Here is a 26,302-nt window from a genome sequence, read left to right on the forward strand (position 1 = left end):
GGCCAGAACAGAGCCTGAAGTCTTCCTCAAGATGCTCCCATCCCGCGTCCTAGGACTCCCTCTCCCCCCAGGAGCTCAAAGCCCTTGGCTAAGACAATGCAAGCTTAGCGCCCCCACAGCAGCATCTAGCTCAGGAGGCCTCGCTGGGCAGCCTGCACTTCTTTTGATTCCAGAAATGTTAGCCCAGCACCCAGGCGATTGGCAGTGAGCTGGAACTCGAACCCAGGAATCCCGACGCCCACGCGTTCTCACCTCCAGCTCCCACAAAGGTCTCTTTGTTGGGTCTGGGTGTCTCCCGGAGGGCACGTTTCCTTCCAGGGCTGGGGAGAGGCGAGGGCGGTGTGTAGAATGGAGTCTATGCCGCCGCCGACGTACATTTTCTGCTCTCCAGGTTGCCCAATCCCACCACCAGAGGGGATGGATGGGCAGCGCTTTCCTGGGCTTGGCATGGGGCGTCCTGGAGGGAGTCAGGTTCCGCCCCTCCCCAGGCCTCGCTGCTCTGAATCCAAGGCCTCCAAGGCCGGACAGGCCCACACCCTGCCAGCGCAACAAGGCTCAAACGAACAACGGGGCTGTTGTTCAGACACGCTCTTTAGCCAGTGAGGTTACCCTCTAGAAATACTTCTAAATAAACGCATAGGCCAGCCCATCCTGAGGTCTACACGCTGCCCAGCTTTCGGCACAATGCTTGCCTCCGTGGCATTTCATCTTCCCCGTGGCCCTGGCAACCACCTCTGTCCTCCTTCCTGTCCGAGGTGAGGTTTCCTTGGGAACCAGAGGCAGAATCCACAGGCTCACTAGCCTGAGGCCGGGTGATCACGGCACGCCGGAGCTCTTCCAAAGCCCCTGGCCGCCTTCGCCAGGGAGATCTCTGCTTCAGACGTGATGCTGCCCTGGCTGGGTGATCGGGACGATCCCAAAGAGAGATCACCGTCCCTGCTGTGGGGTCGTACCCTGACCCCTCTTGGCAATGGGAGAGACTCACCCTGTGGCTTTCCCTACCCTGGGGGAGGGGTCCCCTGCTTTCTGAACCACTCAGGAGCCTGGGCTACATCTTCCCACTGTATACAGGTACCCCACTAATAAGATCTCTGCAGCATCCCCACTTCCCAGAAAGGGAAACTGAGGTCCCAAAGGTACTGAGAGAAGCCAGGGGGCCACAGCCCTGGGCCCTCCAACTTGGCATGTACCCCAGCTGGCAAGGAGGGATCCAGTACCTGAGGGTTCCTGAGGAAGGCCACAATGCTCACCCTGAGGGGAACTGCACGAAGGTGAGAGGCAGCTCCGAGCTATAAAAATACAGGATTCAGACTCTGACCAAAAGACACTGAATGGTCTCAAATTTAAATGCCTGCCTAACACCACTTTTCCCCCAGAGGGCTTCCATCAAACTTGGTCCCTTTTGGCGCTTCAAACTACCCACTGGGGTGGGTAAGGAAACATTATTCCCATTTTAAAGGTGAGAAACACACTTGGAAACGTGAAAGAACTATAAGCACCTGTCACGTTAATTCTTAACATCCTCTCACATCGTGACATTGTGCCCCTGCCCCCAAATTTAGGGGATTCGGATGTATGGCCGGGGGGAGGAGGGGAGGGATATAAATTTCAGTTACCCTGGGGATCTGCAGGACAACCACTAATCCAGTCCCCATTGCTATGTGTCTCACCCATGGAGAAATAACTCCCTGTGAGTCCTGAAAGGTAGGCAGTTGCCTTTACTTAACAGTAATGGAAACACACTACCAGGAATAATGACTCCTGCATCATGCCAACCTGAACTTTCATTTCACTGTACGAGCTGCTGGGCATCAAAGCCAACAAATTCGCAGAAATGCTCGGGGAAGAAAGGAGGGGGAAGAGAAGAAAGCCCAGCCTTCTGCCCACCACCATCCCCCCACCCTATCCATTAGAAAACATATTTCTAAATAAATCATGAGAAAGCCCAAGCTACAAAATATTCCACAGTGCTAGGTGCGCCGTAACCCCCAAAACATCACCGCAAAAAAAAAAAAAATGTGTAGACCTCAATCTCACTGATTCATCCACCCCCACCTCGGTCCAAATCAGATGAAATGCTGTCATGCTGCTGTTTTAAAACAGTGTCCAAGAAGGTAGAAAAGGTTACCCACAGCAAGCAAGGACTGCCATCCTCACCATAGCAACGCGCCTATTTATAATATGGTCTACCTGCTTCAAAGGCTTGTACAAGACACTCAAGGCAAGTCTAGTGCTACATCCAAGCCGAAGATGAGCCGGAAACTCTCGTGAGCGTGTCAGTGAAACACTTCCACTTACGTTTACATGCCACAATTATTAGCATTGACTCTCAATTTTTTTTCTTTCTACTCAAGCAAAAGCAATGGGGAAAATGAATTACGACAGTTTCTAGGACATGGTAGAAACCCAGCATGTGACCTTCCAAACTGCTTTGGCTATTTCTTTTTAATGGTTAACCCCGACCCACACTTGAGGTTGCTGAATCCTCACCAGGGTCAGGCGCACACAGCCTGGTAAGGTACCCGCAGGTCCACAAGCAAGGCCTCGGCCATGCATACCAGATGCAGAAATTCCAGAACCCAGACTCAGATCTACAGTGGACCATGGAGGGAAAAAGAGGCTTTTGTTTTTAGAGGGAGATGTAGGCAACCACATCCAATTCGCCTCCAAGGCCCACATTAGAGTTTCCAGAGAGGAACCCAACTATATTCCCAACAGCAGCCTCCCGTTTCCATGGCAAAGTAGCAAGCATACAGCATCAGGCAAGGCCCAGATTCAAACCCCAGTGCAGCCACTTACTAGCCATGTATTTTGGGGAAAGTCCCCTAACTTTCCTCAGTTTTCTCATCTGTAAAATGGGGATGATGCATGAAGTTGCTGTGAGCATGCAGTTTAAAAATATATGGAATGTTCTACAAACTGACACATAGCAAAAGTTCAACAAACAACATCTATTCTTTTTTCTTTTTGTTACTAAGATTAAAGTTCTTCTGGAGTGACGATTGCCGAGTGAACAAAGCCTCAGTTCCCACACATGACAGTACCACAAGAATACCTCAGAAATGTGAGTGTTCCCCTCCCTTCACACACACTCCAATGCCCACCCCATATCACAGCTGGAAAAACTGAGGTTAGACTCACATGTGTACCAGTGATAATGCAAACGTTCAAACCTGGGGGGCCAGGGGGAAGTTAAGAGAAATAGAAGGGTGAGTGACTTACAGGAACCATTAGTGGAAGGCAGACAGAGAGAGACCCACACTGTTTTCATTCGGTCAAATGAAAGAATGACAAAAAGCATCCCTTGGACCAAAGTGAGTGACCCAGAAGATCGGGATTCACAGTTCCAGACACCCTACTCTGCTAAGTGCTTTCTTTTCCCAATAGACTGTACACTCCTATAGGGCAGGGACTATGTCATTGTATCCAGGCATCAGCAGAGCAGTGGACACACCGCAGACCCTAAATAAAGAATCTGTTTCTGGGGCTTCCCTGGTGGCGCAGTGGTTGAGAGTCCGCCTGCCGATGCAGGGGACACAGGTTCGTGCCCTGGTCCGGGAGGATCCCACATCCCACATGCCGCGGAGCGGCTGGGCCCGTGAGCCATGGCCGCTGGGCTTGTGCGTCTGGAGCCTGTGCTCCACAACGGGAGAGGCCACAACAGTGAGAGGCCCGCGCACAGCAAAAAAAAAAAAAAAAAAAAAAAAAAGAATCTGTTTCTGCTGAATGCGTTCAGGAGAGGGGGGAGCTTCAGCTTCTTGGGATCTCCCCTAAAATGCAGGGCTTTTTTTTTTTTTTTAACCAAAATAAAGGCAAAAGATACAGTGTTATTTCACTTTGTTATCACAACAATCCTTTGAGGGATGTTTTTATCATGCCTATTTTACAGACAGGGAAACTGAGGTTTAGGGAAGTCCTAGCTCAAGATCATACAACATCACAAAGCAGCAAAGTCGGGATTCAAGGTCAGTCTGTCTGACTCTAACATCAAGCTCTTCACCACTTCGTTATTCTCTGTATGTCTCTTGATGTATCATGTGTAGAACAGTTCTTAGCTATGAGCAGATGCCAGTAAGTATTTTAAAATGGAAACGCAAAAGAAATGGGCAACTCGGGTTGCAGCTCCCAGGGCTCACAAAACCCTAGATCAACCACAGCTGAGTGCTTCACCATTGCCTTGCACACTCACTGCAGACGTCCCGGAAAGAAGAATTCAATGCACATCTTCACCCACCCATCTCTGCAAGAGAAGGCCCAGGAGCAACCCCAGTGACATGAAATGGGCTGGATCTGTTCAGGTCCTGAGCATTCAATTATTCCAAACCAGGGATCCAGCACCACCAAAGAAAAGGGAGCGGGAGGTCAGGGCAGCACCCACCTGGGCGGAGTTCTCGAACATGACACCTTCTCCAAATCTTCCTGGGGAGGAGTGGAGGCCGCAAGGAAGGGAGGGACACGGAAAATGCCCTAATGCGTCCTCTTAACCAGAGCCTGAGCGCTTCTCCACCAGAGAGAAACACAAGCGCAACAACGGTGACTTCTAAGTGCGCAGGCTGATTATAGCTTTACTTTCAAAAGAGCTTTGATTGATCTTTTTTGATAGACCTGAAATAAATTAAACTAGATTGACTCACTTGAGAATGGACTCTAATCCCTTAGTCAGATCCCGGAGAACTCAAACCAAACCAGCTGTTAATTTAGGCTTTATAAGATAAAGCATGAGAAATCCAAGCTGATGTACCCCAGAGCAAAGCTTACATCATCTCTGTAAGCAATCAACTTACTGCTTCTTTTAGGAACTAATCAGTTCTTGGGTAAGTGGGTACCAAGCCTGCACTCTCACAGCGAAACTAGCTCAAGGGAAGGAAGAAAGGCAAGAGAGGAAGAAAGGTCCCGAGAAACACTGACTGACTCACTCCTTGACAAGCTCAGAACCAGCCCAAGACATTTTCGTTTTGCTTTCTGCTAGTCATCCATCTCCGGCTCCAGAAACTGCAACAGCTTGACCGGAGCCTCCGCACTAAGTGAAAGGAAGCTGTGGATACTCTTAATATTTCTTTTAAAAAAAAGGGGGGGGGGGGTTTGGGGGGTAGGAACTGCAGAATTACCCAGAAAACATTCCCCACTACGTTTTTATCCTCTCATCTTTGAAGATCACACTGTCCCCTTTATCTTTGCTCCTGGGAGCCTTTGATTTGAATATAGGAACCCCAAGGCTTTCAAGTGGTGGCTGCCCATGGCACTAATAGAGTTAACAAACACACACACACACACACACACACACACACACACACACTGCAGGCTTCTTCCCAAACTAAACTCTGCTCACAAACAGGCAGCCCTCCCAGCTTTCACCAGGATTTTTGGAAAGGGACTCATTCCTCTATCCCAAGTGAAGATGGGCATTCACCTTGCCTGGACCTCACCCACAGTCTCACCCCAGGAGGCTCCACCACAATGCCTTTCCTTCTGAAAAAAGCAAGGCTGCTAGCCTCTTGCTCCTAAACAATGATGTTTCATAGAACACTCTGTTTACTGAACATAAGGGGATCAAGCATTGAAATCCAATTTAAGGAATTATGGTGCCTTCGGACTGTTTTTCTTCAAGGATGAAAAAAGACAGACATGTTGTTTCTGGAATTAAGCCAGAAGAAACTGATCCTTGTAGTAATACATGAAAAAAGAAAGAAATCAATGAATGTATATGTTTATGTATGTGGCTGGAGGGAGAGGAATAACTAAAATGTAAGTTAAAAGCTGAGGAGCAAAGGAATTTGACTCCTGCTATGGAAGGATCCTGAAGTTGCTTTCGAAGTCCTATTTTAATACCTATCTGACAAGGAGAACACAGTTCATCTCTCAATACTTCTCAGAAGCAGAAGCAATTTAACCAGAAAAGATGGCATGAAAATCCAGCACGACGTCTGTCCACTCGCCTTCATTAGCAGCAAAACAAACCACGCACCCGAGCAAGGGTCAGAACCTGAAAGGACGACAAATATCATTCCGCTTTGAACAAAAGTAACCACTGCTGCTCTGTACTCAGCACTGGTCACTGTATGTATGTTTTTCCTATTTAATCCTCTGGGATCAGTTCTGTCCCCATTTTGCAGATAAAAGGGCTGTGGCAGGGTGGCTCCAGAACTGGCCATGGTCCCACATGCACTAAATGGGTGTGACTTGAGACACCAGGTGTGTCTAACGTCAGTGCCAGAGCCCTCATCCATCACCCTAGAATGCCTCCTTTTTACAGCAAAAACGTTGAACTCCAGATAGTACAGCACTTTCACAGCTTCCCACCTGTGTGCACATCCTATGCAGGCATTTCACAGACAAGCAAACTGAGACCCAGAGAACAAAGCTCTCCACAGCCAGATAATTCAGAGGCAGACCTAACCATTTTCTGAGCTCCTGGACCCCTAATTCTAATTATGAAGCTTCATCCTCTCCCTTAATTAGTTCTTCCCCACTGCCATTCCCAAAGACAAAGTCCTCCCCAGAGGAAAATGCCTCATCTCACCAAGGGCTGCCCGGGGAAGGAGTTTTGTGATTGGCGTTAATTTGGGGGGAGGGGGGTATAGAAAGGAGGCAAAACTATTAAATGAAGTAAATTAAGACATTTCTGAGAGGTATGGCATAAATCATCACTTAGAGGGACGGACCAATTGAAAAGGTACAGCACTGCTCTGGATGAAAGCTACACCATCAGCCAGGATGCTACAAATGACAGCGGAAGAGGGCAGGAAAATGGAGGCACCTTCTGCAGCCCAAGGCCACTGACCAGCTACAAAGGTCTGGCCAAGGCCAACAAAAATACCATACCTTTCTGATGAACAATGACTGCTAAACACAAGTCCTTTTTTTTTTTCCAAGGGAGGTGGGAGGGTGGGAGAGTGTAAACACACTCCTGTTGTTTTAACGCGTCCCAAAGCCAAAAAGAGGGGCGTGAGGATTTAAAAAGAAAAAAAAAAAAGTCCATTGACTGTTTTCTGACTTCTCATATTTCACTCTCTTTTCCTTTTGGCCTCTGAAAAAGCTAAAGAGAGCCATAAAAACGGACAAACCTCCCAGCCCTGTGTGTGAATTCGGCCTTCTGCAAATGAGGGAGGTTTGAACTGGACCTTCTGGAGCGAGGAGGTGTTAAAGAAACAGTGACAGCTGTCAAGTCGATTGGGAGAATAGATGTCATTTCTTAACCTCCACTGAGAATAAATCATTCCGGACAAGCTCCTTACTGCATCGCTGTTATCCAAGCGGAAGTGTGAACAGGCCTGAGAACGCCGTCCACTCACTGATTTCTTGCCCAGGAGAACCTCCCAGGAAAGTTCCAGCGAGGGGACCTGTGTTGTGGGCACGGACTCAACTGCAGACATGCTGCCCCTCCCGCCATGGGTGCTGGCACCAAGGGCCCCGGAGCAGTGAGCTTCTAATCACAGGTTCTGAAGGCCTCTTGTCCCCAGAAACCCACTAGGGCCACTTGTCTTTGAGACAAAGTGGAGGAGGACGGGGCTATTACACGCTTATTACAGATACAGACAAACAATAACCTGACCACAGTGGCCCCAGGAAACTCCCTCATAAAGAAAGAAAGAAGTGTTATTAGGTTCGCAAGCCAGGAGCCAGCCCTCTGCCTTTCAAGAACCAAAGGGATGCCTTTTAAAATCTATTTTTTTAATGAAGTTCGAAGCAATAGAAATTAGACCAAAGAAGAGAGCAGACACTACAGCCAAAAGGCCACGAATTCCTGTCTTGCTGTCGCTAACTTCATGTCCATCAGAAGCTGAATAATTCCAAGTCCAGTCTCCCGATCAGTTTTTTGTCTGCCCTCCCCAGGGAGATAAATTATGTCACAACCCAGACTCTTCAAAAGGTATTCTGGCCTCCTGATTCGGCCCACTCGCTTACAGGAGAAATAACTCAGAACCAGATTCTTTTGGTGGGGGCGGGGGGGTGTAGAAAAAGCACAAAAAGGTATGCAACACAATCCATCACCAACTTGTCAACTTGGCAAGAGTGTAACAACAGTCTTTCTTGCCAGGGTGACCAAGTGTCCCCATTTGCCTCGGGCCGATGGGTTTCCTCAGACACCCGACTGGTAACAGTAACACCACCATTAAACCTTTCTCATGGACCAGGCACTGGGCTAAACCCTCTCACAGGATCTCACAAAGACCCACACAGGAGGCAAGTCCTCTTATGAAACCCATTTTCCACAGATGAGAAAACGGAGGCACAGAGCCATTAAGCCATTTGCCCAATTTAAAGTTTTCAGCTTTATGTAAAAACAAAACCAAAAAAAAAAAAAAAAAAGTGATGGAAATCAAATACTGGGATAAAGAAAAGTTCATACTTTATGGGAAATTTTGACCTGGAAACTCGTTAATGAGGAAAAAAATATTTCCTGCCAAAGAGGATGAGAGGAAAGCAAGGGAATCACGGGAAATACAGAGAACAGGAAGATCAATCACAAGTTGGTCTAGATGTTTCCAAAATAGTCCTTAGAGACATTACATAACTAACACAGAAAGAGAGAGAAGAAACCCCAGGTGGGGAGCGTGTGACAGTAAAGGATCCAGGACGGGGACAATGGCTCTGCGGCCACTTGCCAGGGAACCCGGGCCCAGGCGCAGATCTCCAATCTCAATATTCCTTGGGAAGGCCAGCCTGGGGCTCTCTCTCCTCAGACTCTCACGGGCCAGGAGCCCTGGTCCCTTTGGTTCCCAAGCGGCCAAGTTCACAAGCTGTGATGGCAACTGGAAACCACAAACCATGAACGGAACCAGAAGTCGGCCGAAAGATAAAGATCCACTCTCACGGAAAAAGCAACGATAGCAGAACCACGGAGGTCGAAATCAAAACCGTATCTGCTTTGCATGGGGCATGTGGTTTTGTGTGTGTGTATTTTCTACACGTCAGCTCATCCGCTCCCGACATGTGCAAGTCACTGTCGGGCTCCTTTAACTGCTTTGCAAAACCAGGGGCCTGGAGAGAAGCGTTTTGGCCAAAAATTCCAATAAGGCCAGAGGAAAAAAACACCAAACAACTCTCAACTTATTATTATTATTATTTAAAAAAAAAAAAGAAATACACAGTTGTGGAGGCAGGGGCATCCAATCCGGTCTACAACAACAGCAACGAACTTGGTGCTTTCCCTACACTCTCCCAAAATGACAAAATCATGGCAGGAGGAGTGTGTTCGTGGGGAAATGATAAGTATATTCAGACTTATCTTCTCATGAAGATAAACTGGCAAATGTAACCCAACTGAAAAGCCACCAGAGCAAAACATAGTTGTTTTTTGTTTTTTTGTTGTTGTTGTTGTTGCCCTTTTTTTTTTGAGGCAGGGGTTCCCCTCTTTCAAGGAAAGAGGGTCTACCACGTGACTGAAGCCTTTTCCTCCAGAATTAAGGCCCTGAGTGCCAATTCTTCAGACAGAAATGGCTTCACACATCAGGTCTTCTGTGACATTTGTCAACTGCTTTCACTCACCATTGTGAAAATGTGACAAGTGACAAGTTTTTTAAGACAACACAAAACAAAATCGGGTACACAAAGCACGGTGGTGGCTTGGGAAACACCTCCTTTTGAGCTTGGGGACATTTTTCAACCTTCCTTTAAGTTCTCTTTCACAAAAAAAATGCCTGCCTACGTTGGGTCAGTGAGGTTTTTTTTTTTTAATTAACAGGAAAATTCTTGGCTTCTTCAGCCCTAACTAAGCACCTGAAGACCAGGAGGAGGAAAGAAGAGAGGTTTGCTTTTGGTTTTAAGGATAAGAACCAAATTCAGAACTTTCTGATTCCTGAAACATCTTCTGAATTGTCTTATAGATTCCATACATCAACTAATCCCTTATCTAGAACTTGATACCATAAGGAAGCTAATTATTGTTTAATTCTACAGAAAATAACTTATTTTAAGCTCGAGTTGATATTATCTCACTATTTCATTTTTGTATCATATTTTAAGTATTCCTAGGTCTTCTACTATATATTTATATCTGAGGATCTAATCAAAAGGACAAAAATGCCTCTTTGCACACATGACTGCCAGATTTCAGCCCTGTTCCAAGACCAGAAAGGGACAAGTTAATCAAGAAAGCACCCCTCCTGAACCCTGAAAAGACTTACCTCTACCACGAATAGGCCATTCTACCCAGAAAGTAGATGTTTTCTTTTCCCTAAGAGTCTGTTTTCCAAAAACCCCCTTACTCACTGCCTGCCCAGTGCACATTGTCTATACCCCACCCCCAGGAGTATAAATCTTGAAAGCACTTTCGAGCCAAACCAGACAGAGCCCCAGTAAAGCCCATGGGACACAAGGGATGCTCCCTCTTTCAGTGCAAAGTTCTTCCTTCAGATTTGGAAACACATCTCAATGTTTCTTCCAAATTCATTTAGTTGCATTACTTGTTCTGAAATGATTGGGAGGTCTACCAACGGCCGGGTCAACTTGAGGGCTTCGATGTGCTGGTGGGTTTTGGTGGAGATGGTAGTTTAAATTATCTCAAAGTGTTCTGCCTAAATTCTACTGCTAAACTAGTCTAGAATATTCAGATTCTCAGAATTCAGTATTGAGCCATAATTGTAAAATCTTAACTTTTTATTATCATCCCTGGATTCTTTCTTCAACTGAGTTGGAGAAAGTCAGAAAGTAAAATTCTAATAAATTTGCCTCTGGGCGAACAGATTTGCCTGGAATGAACACTTAATGTATACCACCACCCCATACAATGAACTGTACCCCAATTAGAGAAAAAAGCTCCTAGGACTTTAACCTTCATTTACACCAGCACTCCCAATGGTTAGATTTTTGGGCTGGGGGCAAGACTGTACAACCATGAATTTCTTGGCGGTCCACTGCCAAGCTCCTTACTCACTCCAGTCTTTCAAATGCTCCTTTGAACAAGCCTGGAGTCCAAGTCCAGTCCACTCCACAAAAGAAAAGAAACAAGAAAACCCCAAAACCAAAAGAGCAAAACCAAACAGTAACAACTCAATGGCAGGCTTTACCAGCTCCTCCCAAAACAAAAGGAAACTAGAGTCTTCTAAGACCATCCTGGACCAAACCAACACTATAGAAATAGGGGGTGGGGGGAGTAAAACCAGAAATTTTTAGATGAAAATCATAAAATTCCCAGGAATGCAAACTACTGGATGAATCTAGAATACAAGGTCCATATAGATCCTAACGAGTCTGAGTCGTGTAAACACCAGTATTTAGCTCCGAAAGTTACTTCTCTAAAGTTCAATGTTGCCATTCACCTCATCAGTATATAATGAGCACATACTATTGAATACATACAAAGCTGGGTCACCCCTCAAAAGCTATTAAAGAAAAATAGAAAACTTTAAATAGATAAGACCTTCCAAACTCTCTTCCGAATATGCATAATATATGTATTTCAGAATAACAGTGCCTTCTTGACTGCTTTCCCGTAGAGAATCAAATGCCCCAAGATTATCAATTTAAACTTAGCTGTCCCTTTCCCCTCTCGCTCTCTCTCTCCCTCTCTCTTAAATCATCATTAAGGAAATAGAAAGAGCATTTCCTAGGCTTCCTACTACAAGGCTTGGAAAAACCCACAAGGATATTGGGGAGCTAGAAACACAGAAGAAGAACCTCAAGTTTCCTATATATTTTGGACCGTCAGCAGCATTTAGGAAAAACACCTCCTCTCGTTTCTGCTTCATATGTTTTCCTTATTGGTTCATTTACACAATGCTGCTCTCCTGACGGCGGTCAGTACATCGTTTTGTCAATGCCTTTCCCCGCCATTAGTGCAGGCTGCTGAGACGACACCCCAGATGCCTCCCCAAGTGGCTAGCAGCATCAACGCATCCCCTTCCTCCAAGTGGTCCCCCCGTTGACTAATGTTCACCAACACTCATACATCATTCCCAAATTGGTCCAAATGAATTAAACACAGCTCTGCTTAACATTACGAGATTTAAATGGATTTTCTCTCTACAGGTCTGCCCCATAATTGGGTTTATCCATCTTGTTGAAGTACAGTTTACACTTGCTAACATCACGCCAATTCAAGCTACATTTTCTGCTCCAGTGGCAGGAGCAAGGCAGATTTGTCATCGGATCATAACAGGTAATTCAAACAACAATTAGTTTGATGACGGCCCGTATGTCAATGTCTGCTCCCAGCAGCCCGGCTCATACTCCCTGCTCTGTGTTCCTCAAGATGAATTGTCTTCACAATTCTTCAATTTCAATCAGCAACAATGCTTACTGAATCAACTTAAAAACTATTGACACAAGACTATCTTCCCTATGGGGCAGCCTCGCCAAAGCTCTGGCGAAAAGAATCCTCTAGTCCCCCACCACCGCCCCAGGATGGGCTACGACCACACACACATCCATTTTCAAGCCTTGGACAGTTTCTGACTGTCAACCAACGTTTTTTTACTCTAGAGCTTCATCTCAACCTCAAAATTCAAGGAGGCACAAGTTTGGGAATAGAAAGGAATGAATTTGCTTGTGAAGGCTCATCCATCTACAAGTAGGAAAGTGCTTAATTTTTTTTTTTTTTTTGGTAAGTTCGCTGCAGGAATTAATGACAATTGTCAAAGTCTGAGAAAATGTTATAATCCAATGGGTAACACTACTTGTCATTTAAAGAAAAAAAAAAGCTAATATTTCTTTTAAAAACCAACTAACCTCCAAGCATCTTGAAAATTAGAAGATAATTACATAAACCAGTCCAACTATGGTTATGCGTTGTTTGGGCAGTGCCATGGTCATTAGGACAGGGTACAAATTCACGCACTGAAGGAGAGCTGAAATCAAAATATGAGATACCTGGGAAAGAATATTAAGTTTACACGGGGACTGAAGGCCTATCTCAAATTATTTGGTTGAGTACCAGAAAAATATACTTATTGGCCTCTCATGTTATGAAAGAGGTTATTATGAAAAAAATGCAAACTTATGTCCTCTGTTCCCTTTCTGCCCACAGTATACAGTACTTCAACACATTCACACCCCTGCTGTATACGTACTATGTCCCAGGCATTCCTACACAGTGCTCTAAGGATACAAAGATGAGTAAGACACACCTCAGAAGAGCTTACATTCTAGTCAAATGTTACAAGGACTAGGCAGGATTTTCAAGTGACATAAGAGAAGTGCAAACAGCAACCAACAGGAGTCATAAATCTTTGCTACTCAGCAAAGATAGTCCATGGCATCAAATTTATCATGTGTGGTGTTCTTGACAGGAAATAAAAAATATACAATGCATGAAGGAATAAGGCTGATCTGAAATCTACCAATGAGTACTTCACATAGTTCCCAGTGGTTAAAAACAGCTGCCTGTACTTGTCAAGCAGTGTGCCACTGCCCTACCCACCTCATCACAGACCTGATCTCATTTCATCTCCCAACAACCCTCTGGAAACTAGCATCATCCCCCATTTTACAAACCAGGTAACTAATTTACCTAATTAGTAGGTAGACACTGGCAGAAACTGGACCTGAACCCAGGTTATCTAACTCCAGAAGCATATGTGCTGAACTGCCCACCTCCTCTTGTACCTATCCCTTTAAAATGCAAAGGTAATGCTCCTAGGGCTTCAGTGGCAGGGTGCCCACTTGAAGCTGAAAAACTAAGCCCGTGGTTCTCAACCAGGGGCAGTCTGGGCCCCCGGGGGACATCTGGCAAGATCTAGAGACGTTTTGGGCTGCCACATTTTTGTTAGGTGCTAGTAGCATGGAGAGGGGAGAGGCCAGGGCTGGAGCTAAACAAACATCCTGCCATGCACAGGACAGTCTCCTGTGCACAAAGAATCATCAGCCCCAAGTGTCAATAGTGCTGAGGTGGAGAAGCCCGCACTAAGCCGTCTTATCTCATCCAGCCCGGAAAGACATGCAAATTTCCAGTCCAGGCCTCAATCGTTATAGAAGCTGGTGGAACCAAGTCTTTCCAGCTGGTACCTCAAAAGACTAGGGGTTTGTGAAGATGCTTCAAAGAGTCCACAAATATTTGATTCTAATGTTTCTTTTTATAACATGCCACAGATAAAGAAATATATAGTACCTGTGCCTACTCTGGTATTTTTTAAATCTCAATGCATTACTCATTAAAATATTAAACAAACTGCCGACCACCCAGGGGTTTTGGTGGAACCCTTGGGAAGAATGGTCAACCGCCGCTTCTGTTTCACTGAAGAGTATGCTGCAATTCCGAGGTAAACTGTTCAAAAACAAATTGCAACCACTTATCTGTTTGACCAGGATGTGATACCGTGCAACCAAACCCAACTGCAGAAACAAATTAAGTGCTAAGTTTGATAAGCCTGCAAAGGTCAGCCATAACCCACTTAGAGATGTCTGTGCTTAGCTAAAAGGCCCCATGATTCTCAGGGACTTTATAAAAAAAAAAAAAAAAAACTATTATAAAGTGCAACTTATAAAATGAAGTTACTGGGAATTCCCTGGCAGTCCGGTGGTTAGGATTCGGTGCTTTCACTGCCAGAGCCCAGGTTCGATCCCTGGTCGGGGAACTAAGATCCCACAAACTGCTCGGGAGTTTGGGACTGACATGTACACACTGCTACATTTAAAACAGATGACCAACAAGGACCTACTGTACAACACAGGGAAGGCTGCTCAATATTCTGTAGTAACTTAAATGGGAAAAGAATTTGAAGAAGAATAGATACATCTATATGTACAACTGAATCACTTTTCTGTGCACCTGAAACTAACACATTGTTAATCAACTATGCTCCAATATAAAATAAAAATTTTAATAAATAGCTGCAAAAAATAAATAAATAAAAAATAAAATAAAATGAAGTTACTAAGAAAATACAACCAGCTGACTGCCACAGACCAGACCTCTACACCTACTGGCTGTGGTCCATATGGGGGACCCAGATGGCTGATATAGAACAGTTGTTTCCATTCTTTCCGGTTGTTCTAGTCAAAGACAACCAGAACTTCTCTGCATCCTCACCAGCCCTCTTACAGGCCATGCAGGCTGGGTCCCAAGTGCCTTAATATGGTGGAGAATGAAAAGATACAAATATCTCAACTTATACAAATACAATGATACAATTAGAATAGACAGAAGTTAAAAACCACTAAGTGAAAATGAGATTGTTTTATTTTACCTGGCCAATGCAATGCAACTGCTATTGGCTTGGACAGGAGGATAACTTCTCCTTGAGAGATGGACGTTAAGCCAAACTGGACTCCTGGCTTTCTTGTCTCAGCCCCGTTTCCACCAAGTGGTGGGACCTCAGACAAACCAATTCGCCTCTTTGCTCCTCAGTTTCCTTGCCTTTCAAAACGGACTCTACCTTTGCTCCACTCCAAGGGTGTTCTGGGGCCCATCAGCACCCCTTGGGGAGTGCGTCAGAAACGCGGGATCTCAGGCCCCAGCCTGGAACTACTGATCCGACATCTGCATTTTCACAGCACGGGGAAGTCTGAACAGCACTTAGACTGCCAGGACCCTCAGCCTCAGGGTCCCACAGCCCCCTGCATATGACAGCAGAGTCCCACCTTCTCACACTGGTACTAACTCAGGGGACGGTGGCCATCACTGAGATTACCTGTTAAAGAAATGCTCTCAAAAGAGAGACTCCTACCACTGAACAGACATCCTTTAGAACTCCGAATGCAACCAGTCTCTTCTCCCCCAGGGAAAGAGTCAAGCTAAAATAAGCCAACGGACAAAAGATTTTACAGCAGTTGTTCTCATGAAGCTACATGCATCAGAATCTTCCAGAATGGGACGGGGTTCAGATCCCAGCATCCCCCTAGGCCGGTGCATTGTCTTTAACGCTCCCCTGGGGATTGTAATGTGCAGCCAGAGTTGGGAAATATTGCCCTTGCCCACCGGTTCGAAGGTGCTGTGCTGTCGCCACAGAAGCGGCGTCAGTATCACCAGAATATTTGTTACAGCTGAAACTCTGGTGGGGCCACAGATGTGCATCTCAACAAGCCCACCAGGTACTTTCTAGGTGATGCTTGCTCAAACCTGCGAAACACAGACCTAGTCCTGATGAATGAGGATCTCCAAGGGGTTAAAACCCAGGATTCTGTATTTTTGAGCGGCTCCCAGGTGGTTCTTTTGTATAGACCCCAGAGAGCTGGTTAGTTGCCCTTGCTTGAGGAACCCCCAGACCCTGCTGAGCTTATATTCTGAGCAGACAGTAGTCAGCATGAAGCTGTGTAGTACAGGCTCTCTCCAGCCCAGTTTTGAATCCTAATTCCTTGACCGTGTGCAAAATATCTTGCGTATTTGAGTCTCCATTTCCTGGTTCACAAAATGGGGATAATGGTGGTAAGAGGAGCTACGCGATTTGGGTTTCCTTCTGTGTTGTGATGAAGAATCAGTGAAGAACTCACATACAGCACTTAACACCAGACCCAATGCGTTGGGAGAATGCAATGCGCAGAAGCTGCTACTACTATCAGCTGTTGTTATCGCCTCTGACCCCTAAGACCAAGCACATCACTGCCCAAGCCACTCTTCCATAAACAAAGAAATCCCTCTTCTTGAGCCTTACAAAAGTATCTGGCTCTCCTCCCATAACCAGGGAGAAGGAAAGGCCTCAAAAGCTCATCAGAACCTAAGGGCAGTCTAGTTTCTCACTCAAAATGAGAAAAAGTTATCCCCCTTAATGACTTGGCCAGCCCTTAGTTTTTACTCAGCAAGCGAAAATGACTGAGCAGCTGATAAGTGATCATTGACTGATTTCAGAAGCCGCTGGGGCAACAATTCCAAAACTTCAGGAGGCAAAAATCAGAACCCTGATTAAAAATGCGAACTCCCGGACTGTATCCAAAACCTACTGAGTCAGACCAAGGGGGGTGGGGTGCTTATAAATCAACATCCAAAACATCACCCAAACTGAAGCTTCCTTGATACGTTTTGCTCACTGATGAACTCCCCAGGGGCCTGGCACACACTAGATACACAATAAATGTTTTTGAATGAATGAACAAGCATTCTGAGGTATGGACTTCAATTAGACAATTAGGCTAAAATGCGCCACTATAGCAAGTGAATGAACCTTTTGAATACGTTAACTGGCACCCAGAGGCTTTGTCAAACTACTCTAGTGAAATGACATCTGTGTCTGTCTGTCTCTCACATACACATACACACACACACACACACACACACACACACACTGCATTCTTTGTGGAAAGTGGACATGAAATCTCACAGCCAGGCTGGTGATGGGACTAAAGAACCGTATGAAGAACTGGCTTCTGCGAGTTCTCCCTCTTAGCCCAGATCTGCTCCTCAATGGATATCGCAAACCCTCACAAAACCTGAAAGGCCAGGGAACTTGTGGAGCAAGGGAGGGCCTAGAACTCAAGAGACGACCATCCGAAACATCAACTAGGGAAAAGCCAGGCACCCTCAAACATCCTGCTCAAACCTGCTGGTACAATTCTCTGGACATTTTTATCACGAACACAAAGAGATGGCAAAGAGATGGACCCTGAGCCATAGCACCTCAGGAATCTTAACAATGTTATAACACGGACAAGACTGAGTGCCAAGTTCACATTCAAGAATAAAGGACCAAGAGGGGACAGGACACTCTCCAAATTGTATCCTTCTCTCGCTGGCTCCACAAAGCACCCAGGCCCTGGAGGATGGTCCTCAGGCCGTAGTGAATCATGGCAGATGAGTTCTAAGACCAAGCAGAATGGTATGGGCTGGGAGAACTCAGATGGAAGCTTGCAGCCTTGAGGATGAAAGGGAAAGCAACACCCACTACAAAATCTCCACCGCTCAGCTGTGTAAACAAATAAAATGGTCCATTTCTTCTGGATCCTCTCCTAGTTGTCTTTGTGCACGCACACACACAAACCACTGCACATCTGAAAAGAAAAACAACGAAGAAAGGTCTACACAGTTTGTTTTTGCTGCGTGTGGAGTTTTTTTTTCCTAAATCACATCTGACTTGGTGTTAAAACATCAACCTTTGGCCAAAATACTCTTAAAACAAAGGCTTAATTGGTTGTGAAGTAGCCCTTCTGAAAACCAACGGAAACATCTTCTGTGGATCCTGACCTTGATTCCAACACTACTCTTGGGGTTGGAAGGAGTGTGGGAAGAGCTCTCTTCAGGGAGGTAGTGGGGACAGTGCCGAAATGTTTATCCACAATCACCTGCAGGGCACTCCTGGGAGGTATCTGCAAAGTGAGTCCACCTCTGCGCTCAGCCTGCAGGATCTCTTCCGGGTTAATGGAGACAGTGGGAGGAGTTCCCAGAAACAGGCCCCAGTGGGAGGAGCTCCCACTGGGGCCAGAAAGCAAAGCCGTGCGTGAAGGGGCGTGCACTGGAGCTTGGGCAAGCTGGCCTCTGATCCCACCCAGATCTTTTTTTTTTTTGCGGTACGCGGGCCTCTCACTGTTGTGGCCTCTCCTGTTGCGGAGCACAGGCTCCGGACGCGCAGGCTCAGCGGCCATGGCTCACGGGCCCAGCCGCTCCATGGCATGTGGGATCTTCCCGGACCGGGTCACGAACCCGTGTCCCCTGCCTCGGCAGGCGGACTCTCAACCACTGCACCACCAGGGAAACCCCCTACCCCGATCTTTTTACTGCTCCCCCTCCTGTGTGCCACTCACACACCCAACAACCACTATGCTGGTGCATTTCAAAAGATATCATTTGAAATCCAGTGTTCAAGTCTCTCTCAAAAGGGCAATGCAAGCTAAACACACATATCACTCTCCCAGTCCACTCCCGAGTGTGACCAGAATCCAACACACATATTCCTCCGAAAGATCTGGGTGAGAATGTTACTAGGGCCTTATACTCATAGTAGCAGGAAACTGGAAGCAATCCAAATACCCAAAAGCACAGAAAGGACACCTGCACTGTGGCATACAGTACATGGCAATAAAAAGGAGCATACCATGCTGCCGGCAATAACAGGGGTGAAACACACACATACGCCAAGTAGGGCCAGACATGAGACAGTCTATTTGCTACACAATCCCATTGCTAAAAAGCTAAAACACAGGCAAAACTAATCCATGGTGATTGATAGATGAAACTAATCCATGGTGATTGATAGATGAAACTAATCCAGGGTGAGAATTTTGGTCAGCAGTCGCGGGAAGCTTTGAATAAGTGAGACCCCAGGGGAATTGGTAATACTCCTTTTCGGGGCCCCACGAACTACAGCCTATGAGCCAAATTCAGCCACTATCTGTTTTTATGAATAAAGTTTTATTGGGACCCAGCTACATCTATACCTATTCCCGTAGGTATTATTTTGGGCTGCTTTCACACACAATGGCAGAATTGAGAGGCTGCCACTGAGACTGTTTGGCCTACAAAGCCTAAAATACTTATTATCTGGCCCTGTACAGAAAAAGCATTCCAACCTCATTCTATATATTGATTTGGGGGATGGTTTCATGGATGTTCACAAAAGTAAAAGTTCATCCATCTCACCACTGAGGATCTGTGCACTGTGCTGTACTTATATCTCAATAAAACTCTCTACAAGTCAATAGAGTTAAATATCTATGTCTGTAAAAAACCAAAAAAAGGCCTTTTAATTTTTATTCCAATTATACTGTGTTAACCATTTAGGGAAAATATGGCTTTTGTGTTGCTCTTGTCTTTTCAAAACTGAGAGGAGTTAAGGAGATTGTCAAAAGTGAGGAAGATCCCAACACATCAATTGATACTGTGTCCAAACCTTTTAGAAGAACATGACAGACACGTCTAGAGAATCACTCAGAAGCCATTCACATAAATGTTGCACCTGGCCAAGTCCTGAGATTACAGGAGGGAAGGGAAAGGGGGAGGAATCTCATGGGATGCACGGTGTCATACTACTCTAGGTTATTTCAGGATATAGCTTAGGAAAGCAACCAGCTCAGCTCAGATTGAAATACTGTACCTATTAAGGTTAAACAGTTTTAAATTTCCAGGGAAGAAAATTCTGCCCTGACAATCACGTTGCATCTAAGCCTTAAACTGGAGAATGGGGCAGAGGGCAAACATCCGCTCTACTCTGCACGAAAGCAGGGCCACCCTCTCCTCTCACCCTCACGTTGCTACTGAGCTGCCGTGTGCCTTGGGAACAATTTATTGTGTCTGAGGTTTCCTCTTTTTTTCCCCTTTGCTTCTTTCGTTTCGTTTTGTTTCGCCATTTATCCTTTGATGGTCAAACTAAAATTACAGCTAGATGCCATGTGGCTTTGACCTCATCCTGGTCTAGCATAGACTGGGGGAGAAAGAATCCTCAAAGCATGGTGGTGCTGGGTCTCTAATAAAATATCTCTGTTTGCCCACATGGGCATCATGTCTTAGCAAACAGAAGCAGAGGAGAACAATACTACCTGTTCATGGACGAGTAGTAATGGTTTCAGTCCTCCAGACAATGAGCTCTGTAACTTACTCCATCTCCCTCCTGAGAAAGCGCTTCACACGGCCCGCACTGTGCCAGGTGGTTTGGAGAAAGACGAACTGCTCGGCCTAACAAGGGACACTTCAGCAACGGGTGTAAAGACACAAAACAGCTACTCTGGGCTCGGCTGGTCTCCCAGTGACATGGCCCCAGCCAGCCTTTCCACTCCAAGATAGGGATCGTGATGCTATTCAACCTTGACAATTCCCATACCCCAGGCAACGGGATTTTCCAGCCCGCCCCCCCCCCCCCCCCCAAGATGTGGCAGGCCTCAGGACACTGTTCATCATCCACTCATCAAGAGTTAGGGTTTGGGCTTGCTCTCCAACCAAGCCCTGAGTCTATACCCTTTTCTGGGAGCAATGTTCACTGTGCTGCCGATCAAAAGGAAGAAGGGTCCCCCAGGGAGAGTGCCAGCAAGAACACCAGCCTTGGGGACTTCCCTGGGGATCCAGTGGTTAAGACTCCATGCTTCCAATGCTGGGGCGGGGCCACGGGTTCGATCCCTGGTTGAGGAACTAAGATCCCACATGCTGCACAGCGCGGCCAAAAAATAAAACAAAAACAAACAAACCCACCAGCCTTGGAAATAATCTGGGGGTGGAGGAGCCTTATCGAGAGTCGTACTTTCCCCTAAAATACACACACGGATCAGCAGCACGACTGCAGAAGGAATCAAAATATTTTTTAAATAAGTTACTGTCACCTCGAAATGAGTACAAAATACTAGGGGCTCCACCGAATAACAACGTCTGCTGAGTCCTACTTTTCACTGGTGGAATAATTCACAATGTACCTGGGACAAAGGGCTACTGGAAAGTCTTCTCCAGACAGAGGCAGATTTGAAACAGCACCGCTACAAAGATGCGATATGGCTGTGGACCGCATACACACACACAAGTTATCCGCAAGGGCTAACCACAAGAAAGTGAGCAAGGGAAGAACGGAAATGATATAACCAAGCGACACCCGCTTCCAAGGAGAGAAGACCCCAGAGCCAGACCTGAATGCCCCAACAGCGGGTTTCAAAAACCTCCCCTTGAAGGGTTAACCCAGAAGCAGAGGACTCAAGAAGTTTCGGCACCATTAGTTACACCATGAGGTCCATCCATCCTGGCCAGGCCAGGCAGACAGACGAAAATCGTATTAGTCTGCTCTCCCTCCACGACTGCACTCTGTTGGCATCAGTTCAGCTCTGAGCCTATATTAGTCCGTGATTTGTTTAGCCTTTGGATTTAAGAGAATGGAAGTACTACGTGAGCAGGAAACAGGACACTCATCAAAAGCTGGGATCTGTCGCCTTTCCCTCCCAGCACTTCCAGTGTCGTGTATCAACAAGTCCTAGAGAAATCAACATTTCAGAACAATCAGGTCAAAAGTGATATTCCTAGCACCACTTAACATGATTTTGATCCACCGGAAACAACTCTCTGGCTGTCACACAGCCTCCTCTGCTATCTCACCCCCCTTAATTCTTCCCATTCACATTCTGTCACCTCATGTGACTCCCAATGTAAGACCCCTCCTGAAGCAAAAAACAGTAGCCAAGCTAGGGCGTCTGTGTGCCCATCATGCCTGATCGAGATGCCCTTAACAAAAACACACAGGCTTCTCCTTCTTTCCCTATCTTTAAATCATTTTAGCAGCATTTCTTCTGCTCTTGTTTCTTCTTTGCTTCCAACCTCCCCCGAAGAATCAACCACAACCGCACTGCCATCATCACCACCATCATCATCACCTAGGTCAGGGGGAGGGGTGGAGAATAAGAGACACAAGAGACCTACACATTGACAAAATCAAGCTTCGGGATCTCTTGCATGTCCTACCTGAATTGCAATCTGGTGTTCAATCGTTTTGTACGCAGAGTAATGTGTGCTCCCGGACTGAAAATAGAGCTGTAGAAAGAAACCAAATCAAAGCGTTCTGCTTATGTCACAAACTACAAGAAAACATCTTAAGCAGTTTATGAATAGCAGACAAACCTTCCTAGATTGAACTGCAGCCTTGGCATTCAATCAAGACCTCTGTATTTTTATTTGTTGCTATAAATAAGATGATCATAATAATCTAAAGTTTTTTTTTTAAAAAAAGCACCTATTCAATAAGCAAAAGGGGGGTGGAGGGGGCTGGGAGCGAGGATCAATGACACGAGAAGGAAAGACGGACGCCCATTAAGACATAAAGGAAGCCAGTGTGCTGAGCAAGATGCTGCAGAAAAATTAACGGGATGCTGCAAACATCATCAGAACTGCGACACGTAGGCAAGAGGGAGAGACTGGGAGAGAAAGGATGTGAGAAGCCACAGGACTGCAAAGGTACAAGCCCCCCAGAGTTCTAAGAACTAGGCTCTCACCCTCAAACGCAATTCTATTTTGGGGCAAACAAATGTGGCAGGCAGAATTCAGGGGCCACTCGATGCCTTATACATTCTTTCGCAATGACTAAGCCATCAGTCCCAGGACGGCTCAGGAGGGCTTTGCAGCCCGCATGTACTCTAGGAACCCACACTTCCCCAAAGAAGGAACCAACTAGTGCCTAAGAGCCACTGAGTTTTCTAAAGACCACCTATGTATTTGGGGGCCCCTGGGTGAAGGTACATCCCTGGTTCACCCAGACTCTCCACAGCAGAAGGCTAAAGTCTCTCCTGGCCTTTCCCTCTGAAGCTCTACAGATCTACCATCAAAGAAACGGGCAGCCCCAAATAAAAAGGAATACCAAGAGGCCTCTCCAAATTCTTCTTTTCCCAAATAGTACTTATTCATCTTGGGCTCCTACCAACTGGGAGAACAAACACCATCTGCTGACTTATTTTATAAACAATACAACAAACACTAAAAGGTCTCAACAATATCTGAAAATGCATTTTAATTGGCCATAAACGAACAAATGATGAAGAATCACACGGTCCTATGAAATCACTGCCCATCTCCCTCGCAGTAATAGGCAAATCAGTTACATTTCCAAACACAGATCTGTATTACTATAGCAAACTATTGCCATTATTACCACAGTACGATTCCTATTACCAGAACCTTCCTGTATAGCAGTTCTTTAGACCCCATTATTCTGTATCTTGCTCCCTGCAAGAAAAATTATTCAGTTTATACAGGTTTTTATTTGGGGGGGAGAAAAAAAAAGAAATTCACATAAGAACTTCTGAAGCAACTCATACTAAACGCAACCCAGTAGTAATGAAATTTTTTAAATAGCCTAAATGCACACTGCTCATGGGATAAGGCTGTACTGCTCCCAGCTGGGGATATAGTGGGTTCTGAGATCACTGTATCTGCTCCAAGTGAACAAACAAAAACACACTGCCTGTATATATGTTAGGAGTCTGCTTGCTCCCAAACAATACTAATCAAAGTTAAAAGGGGGCACAATAAAGGTGGGCCAAAAATATATACATTCCTTTACCTGTCAAAGCAGAGTAATGAATCACACTCCCTAAAACAACGGAAGATAAAGGCTGAGCCACTGAGATAAGCCCCCTACGCACACAGCACTCCACCCCTGCACACACACTCAGGAGCAGTTCATCCAAAGTGAGTCACTGAAAAAGACAGATGAATTTGCCCCCTTGGCCCCCCTGTCCTTTTTGTGAAAACTGCCAGTCAGTAAGGAGATCGCACTAATTACTGTGACAATTCTGCATTGTGTTAAAACAACTTTTGTGCGAGGGATAGGTTCCTCTGCGAGTTTGGAATTCTTGGCTGAGAGCAGCTCTTGTCGGAGCGAGGGACTACCCTGCTCAGGAGAGAGAAGGCAACACTAAAACCTCGTCCCCCTTTTCAGCCGGTTTTATGCTGCGATTTTCCAACTGCCTGATTCAGAGCTTAGTGGAAACTTGTCCAAGCTTTTCTTCCCACAAACCTTGCGGAGCCCTAAGGCAATCTTGCACTCAGGGTAACCACAGAAATCTCCTATCGTCAATTAAAATCGAATGGACACCTGATAACTAAGTATACGTTGTGGAAACAAAATTTCATATAATCACGGCCCTCTGAATAAATTAATGAAACTGTGGCTAATCCAAATTCAATTTCCATTTGTCTGGTTCCACACTTAATCCTCACGTTCAGCACCACCCAAACAACAACACAACCCCAGAGAGAATGCTACAATTAAGACAGTAAAAATGCAGCTGAAAGGTCCTTAAGAATCTGGTAGGACAAAGTTAATTTCACCTTCACACACACCAATCTAACATCCCCAAGTAATGCAACTCCCCTCCTCAGGTATCCAGTAACACGGAATACCCGCCACCAGCTCATAAATCCACACAGTACAAGCTCCAATCAGCTCTTCACTCCCAGCCAGTACCCACTGCGTTGGAGAGATTTTGAGCTTCAACACTTCCCCCCAGCAACAGCGACGAAGACAATTTTCTCGTTTCTCCTTTGGGTTCCCACCCCCTCTTTTCCCAAATACTCTTTTCTAAAACACACCCTTTAAATACTGCTTTTTCCATCCCTGGAAAACACAGAGATGCCTTGTTCATTATAGTCTAGCTTTTTAAGACAAACATAAAATACAAGGACCCGGTAAAAACTTGGCATTCTAAACTGGAACAATAGCTTATTTATATCTCCGTAAAAAGCTAGAAGAAAGAACAAGAGAGGGTTGACCCTTTGTGCTTTTGTTTGTTTGTTTGCTTGCTTTTGGAAGATGAGGGGCGCTTGAGAAATCTTAGGTGGCAATCTAAGGCTCACCTGAGTTCAAGAACCAGGTTCCCCCAGGCCTGGACTCTTGGGACCACCCCTGCTCTTGGCCACCTGCAGCACCGCACGTCATTTCCGCATCCAGCAACTGTGACTCTCGTACCCTGGGTCCGCAACACACCCTCACCGTGGTTCCCCCCTGCCCCGCCCCCCCCAGGCACCCTGAAGCAGCACCAAATGAGAACTCCAAGGTACTCATGTCCTCTTCCTGTGAAACTCTCAACAAAACAAACCTTCCCTTCCTGTGTGCTTGTTTACAGTGGCCAAGCCCACCCAACCACCCATTCGAACACCTCCCGGTGACCCAGCCCCCTGTGGTCCAGAGGAAGAGCCATGGGGATGCGGTGGCGCTCAGCACAACCTTGCCTACATTCTCCAGCAATTCAAAAACCAACGTTTTACGATCAACCACCTCCCTTATTAAGAAATCCTATCTTGATTTCTCTCATTTCATTTCTAATCACTACTACTGGCCCTAAATTTGATGTTTCAGATACAAGACATCAGAGATACCCAGAGATGGGAGAAAAGGGAAACAGCTTTTTCAATCACAGAGATCTCATCCTCAAAGGCGACTAAAAATCTTGAAACACTACATTGGGTTTCAAACTTCCGGTAGGATGAAGATTAATTTTGTATGCCTATTCATTCCACTAAATTGGGAAGAGTGGGGAGCATTTGCTGTATTTCCAGTTTTATGAATCACCAAGCTTTCAATTTAAAAAAAAAAAAAAGGAGAAGAAGAAATTCAGATTCATTTCCTAAACGGTTTTGGTTTGGGGGATTTTTTGGTCCACCTTCCTCTCCCCTGTAGCTACCACGGTGAGGCACTTGAAGTTTAATTTCCATGTCATTAGCATAAAAGGCAGAATAGAGGCTTAAATATCTAAGACTTTTTCTCAAGTCACCAGTCATTTTGCAGGACAGAGACAGCACCCCCAGCCCTATGCTGGGAGCCTCTTACATTTAGTGGGAAACTTCTGATCAGGCCTTTGGGTGCCTGCCCGCCCCCTTAAAAGATGCCAAGGGGACTTCTAACTTCCACAGGGAAGGCAAAGCCAGCACTGACTGCTAGGTATGGAGGCTTAAACATTCCTGCAAAGATCCAGACACAGAACATCTGTACCCTCCTACAACAACTTAACAAAGGCAACCCCTTTTCACTTCCTGGCA

The 26,302-nt window shown here is 45.8% G+C and overlaps 1 protein-coding gene across 15 annotated transcripts in view; it reads right to left on the reverse strand.

Annotated features, from left to right (window-relative positions):
• TCF7L2 (transcription factor 7 like 2) overlaps positions 1 to 26,302 on the reverse strand; it is a 195,930-nt gene that overhangs the window by 160,716 nt on the left and 8,912 nt on the right. For 5 of the 15 annotated variants that reach the window (XM_065893829.1, XM_065893828.1, XM_065893837.1 and 2 more), the window contains exon 4: positions 22,235 to 22,303. The exons of the other annotated variants lie outside the window; for them this stretch is intronic. In XM_065893829.1, coding sequence (XP_065749901.1) covers positions 22,235 to 22,303 — 69 coding nt within the window. The remainder of the gene's footprint in view (positions 1 to 22,234; positions 22,304 to 26,302) is intronic. 15 annotated transcript variants of the gene reach the window in all.

This window comes from Phocoena phocoena, chromosome 16 (assembly GCF_963924675.1).
Source record: "Phocoena phocoena chromosome 16, mPhoPho1.1, whole genome shotgun sequence".
Classification (NCBI taxonomy): Eukaryota; Metazoa; Chordata; class Mammalia; order Artiodactyla; family Phocoenidae; genus Phocoena; species Phocoena phocoena.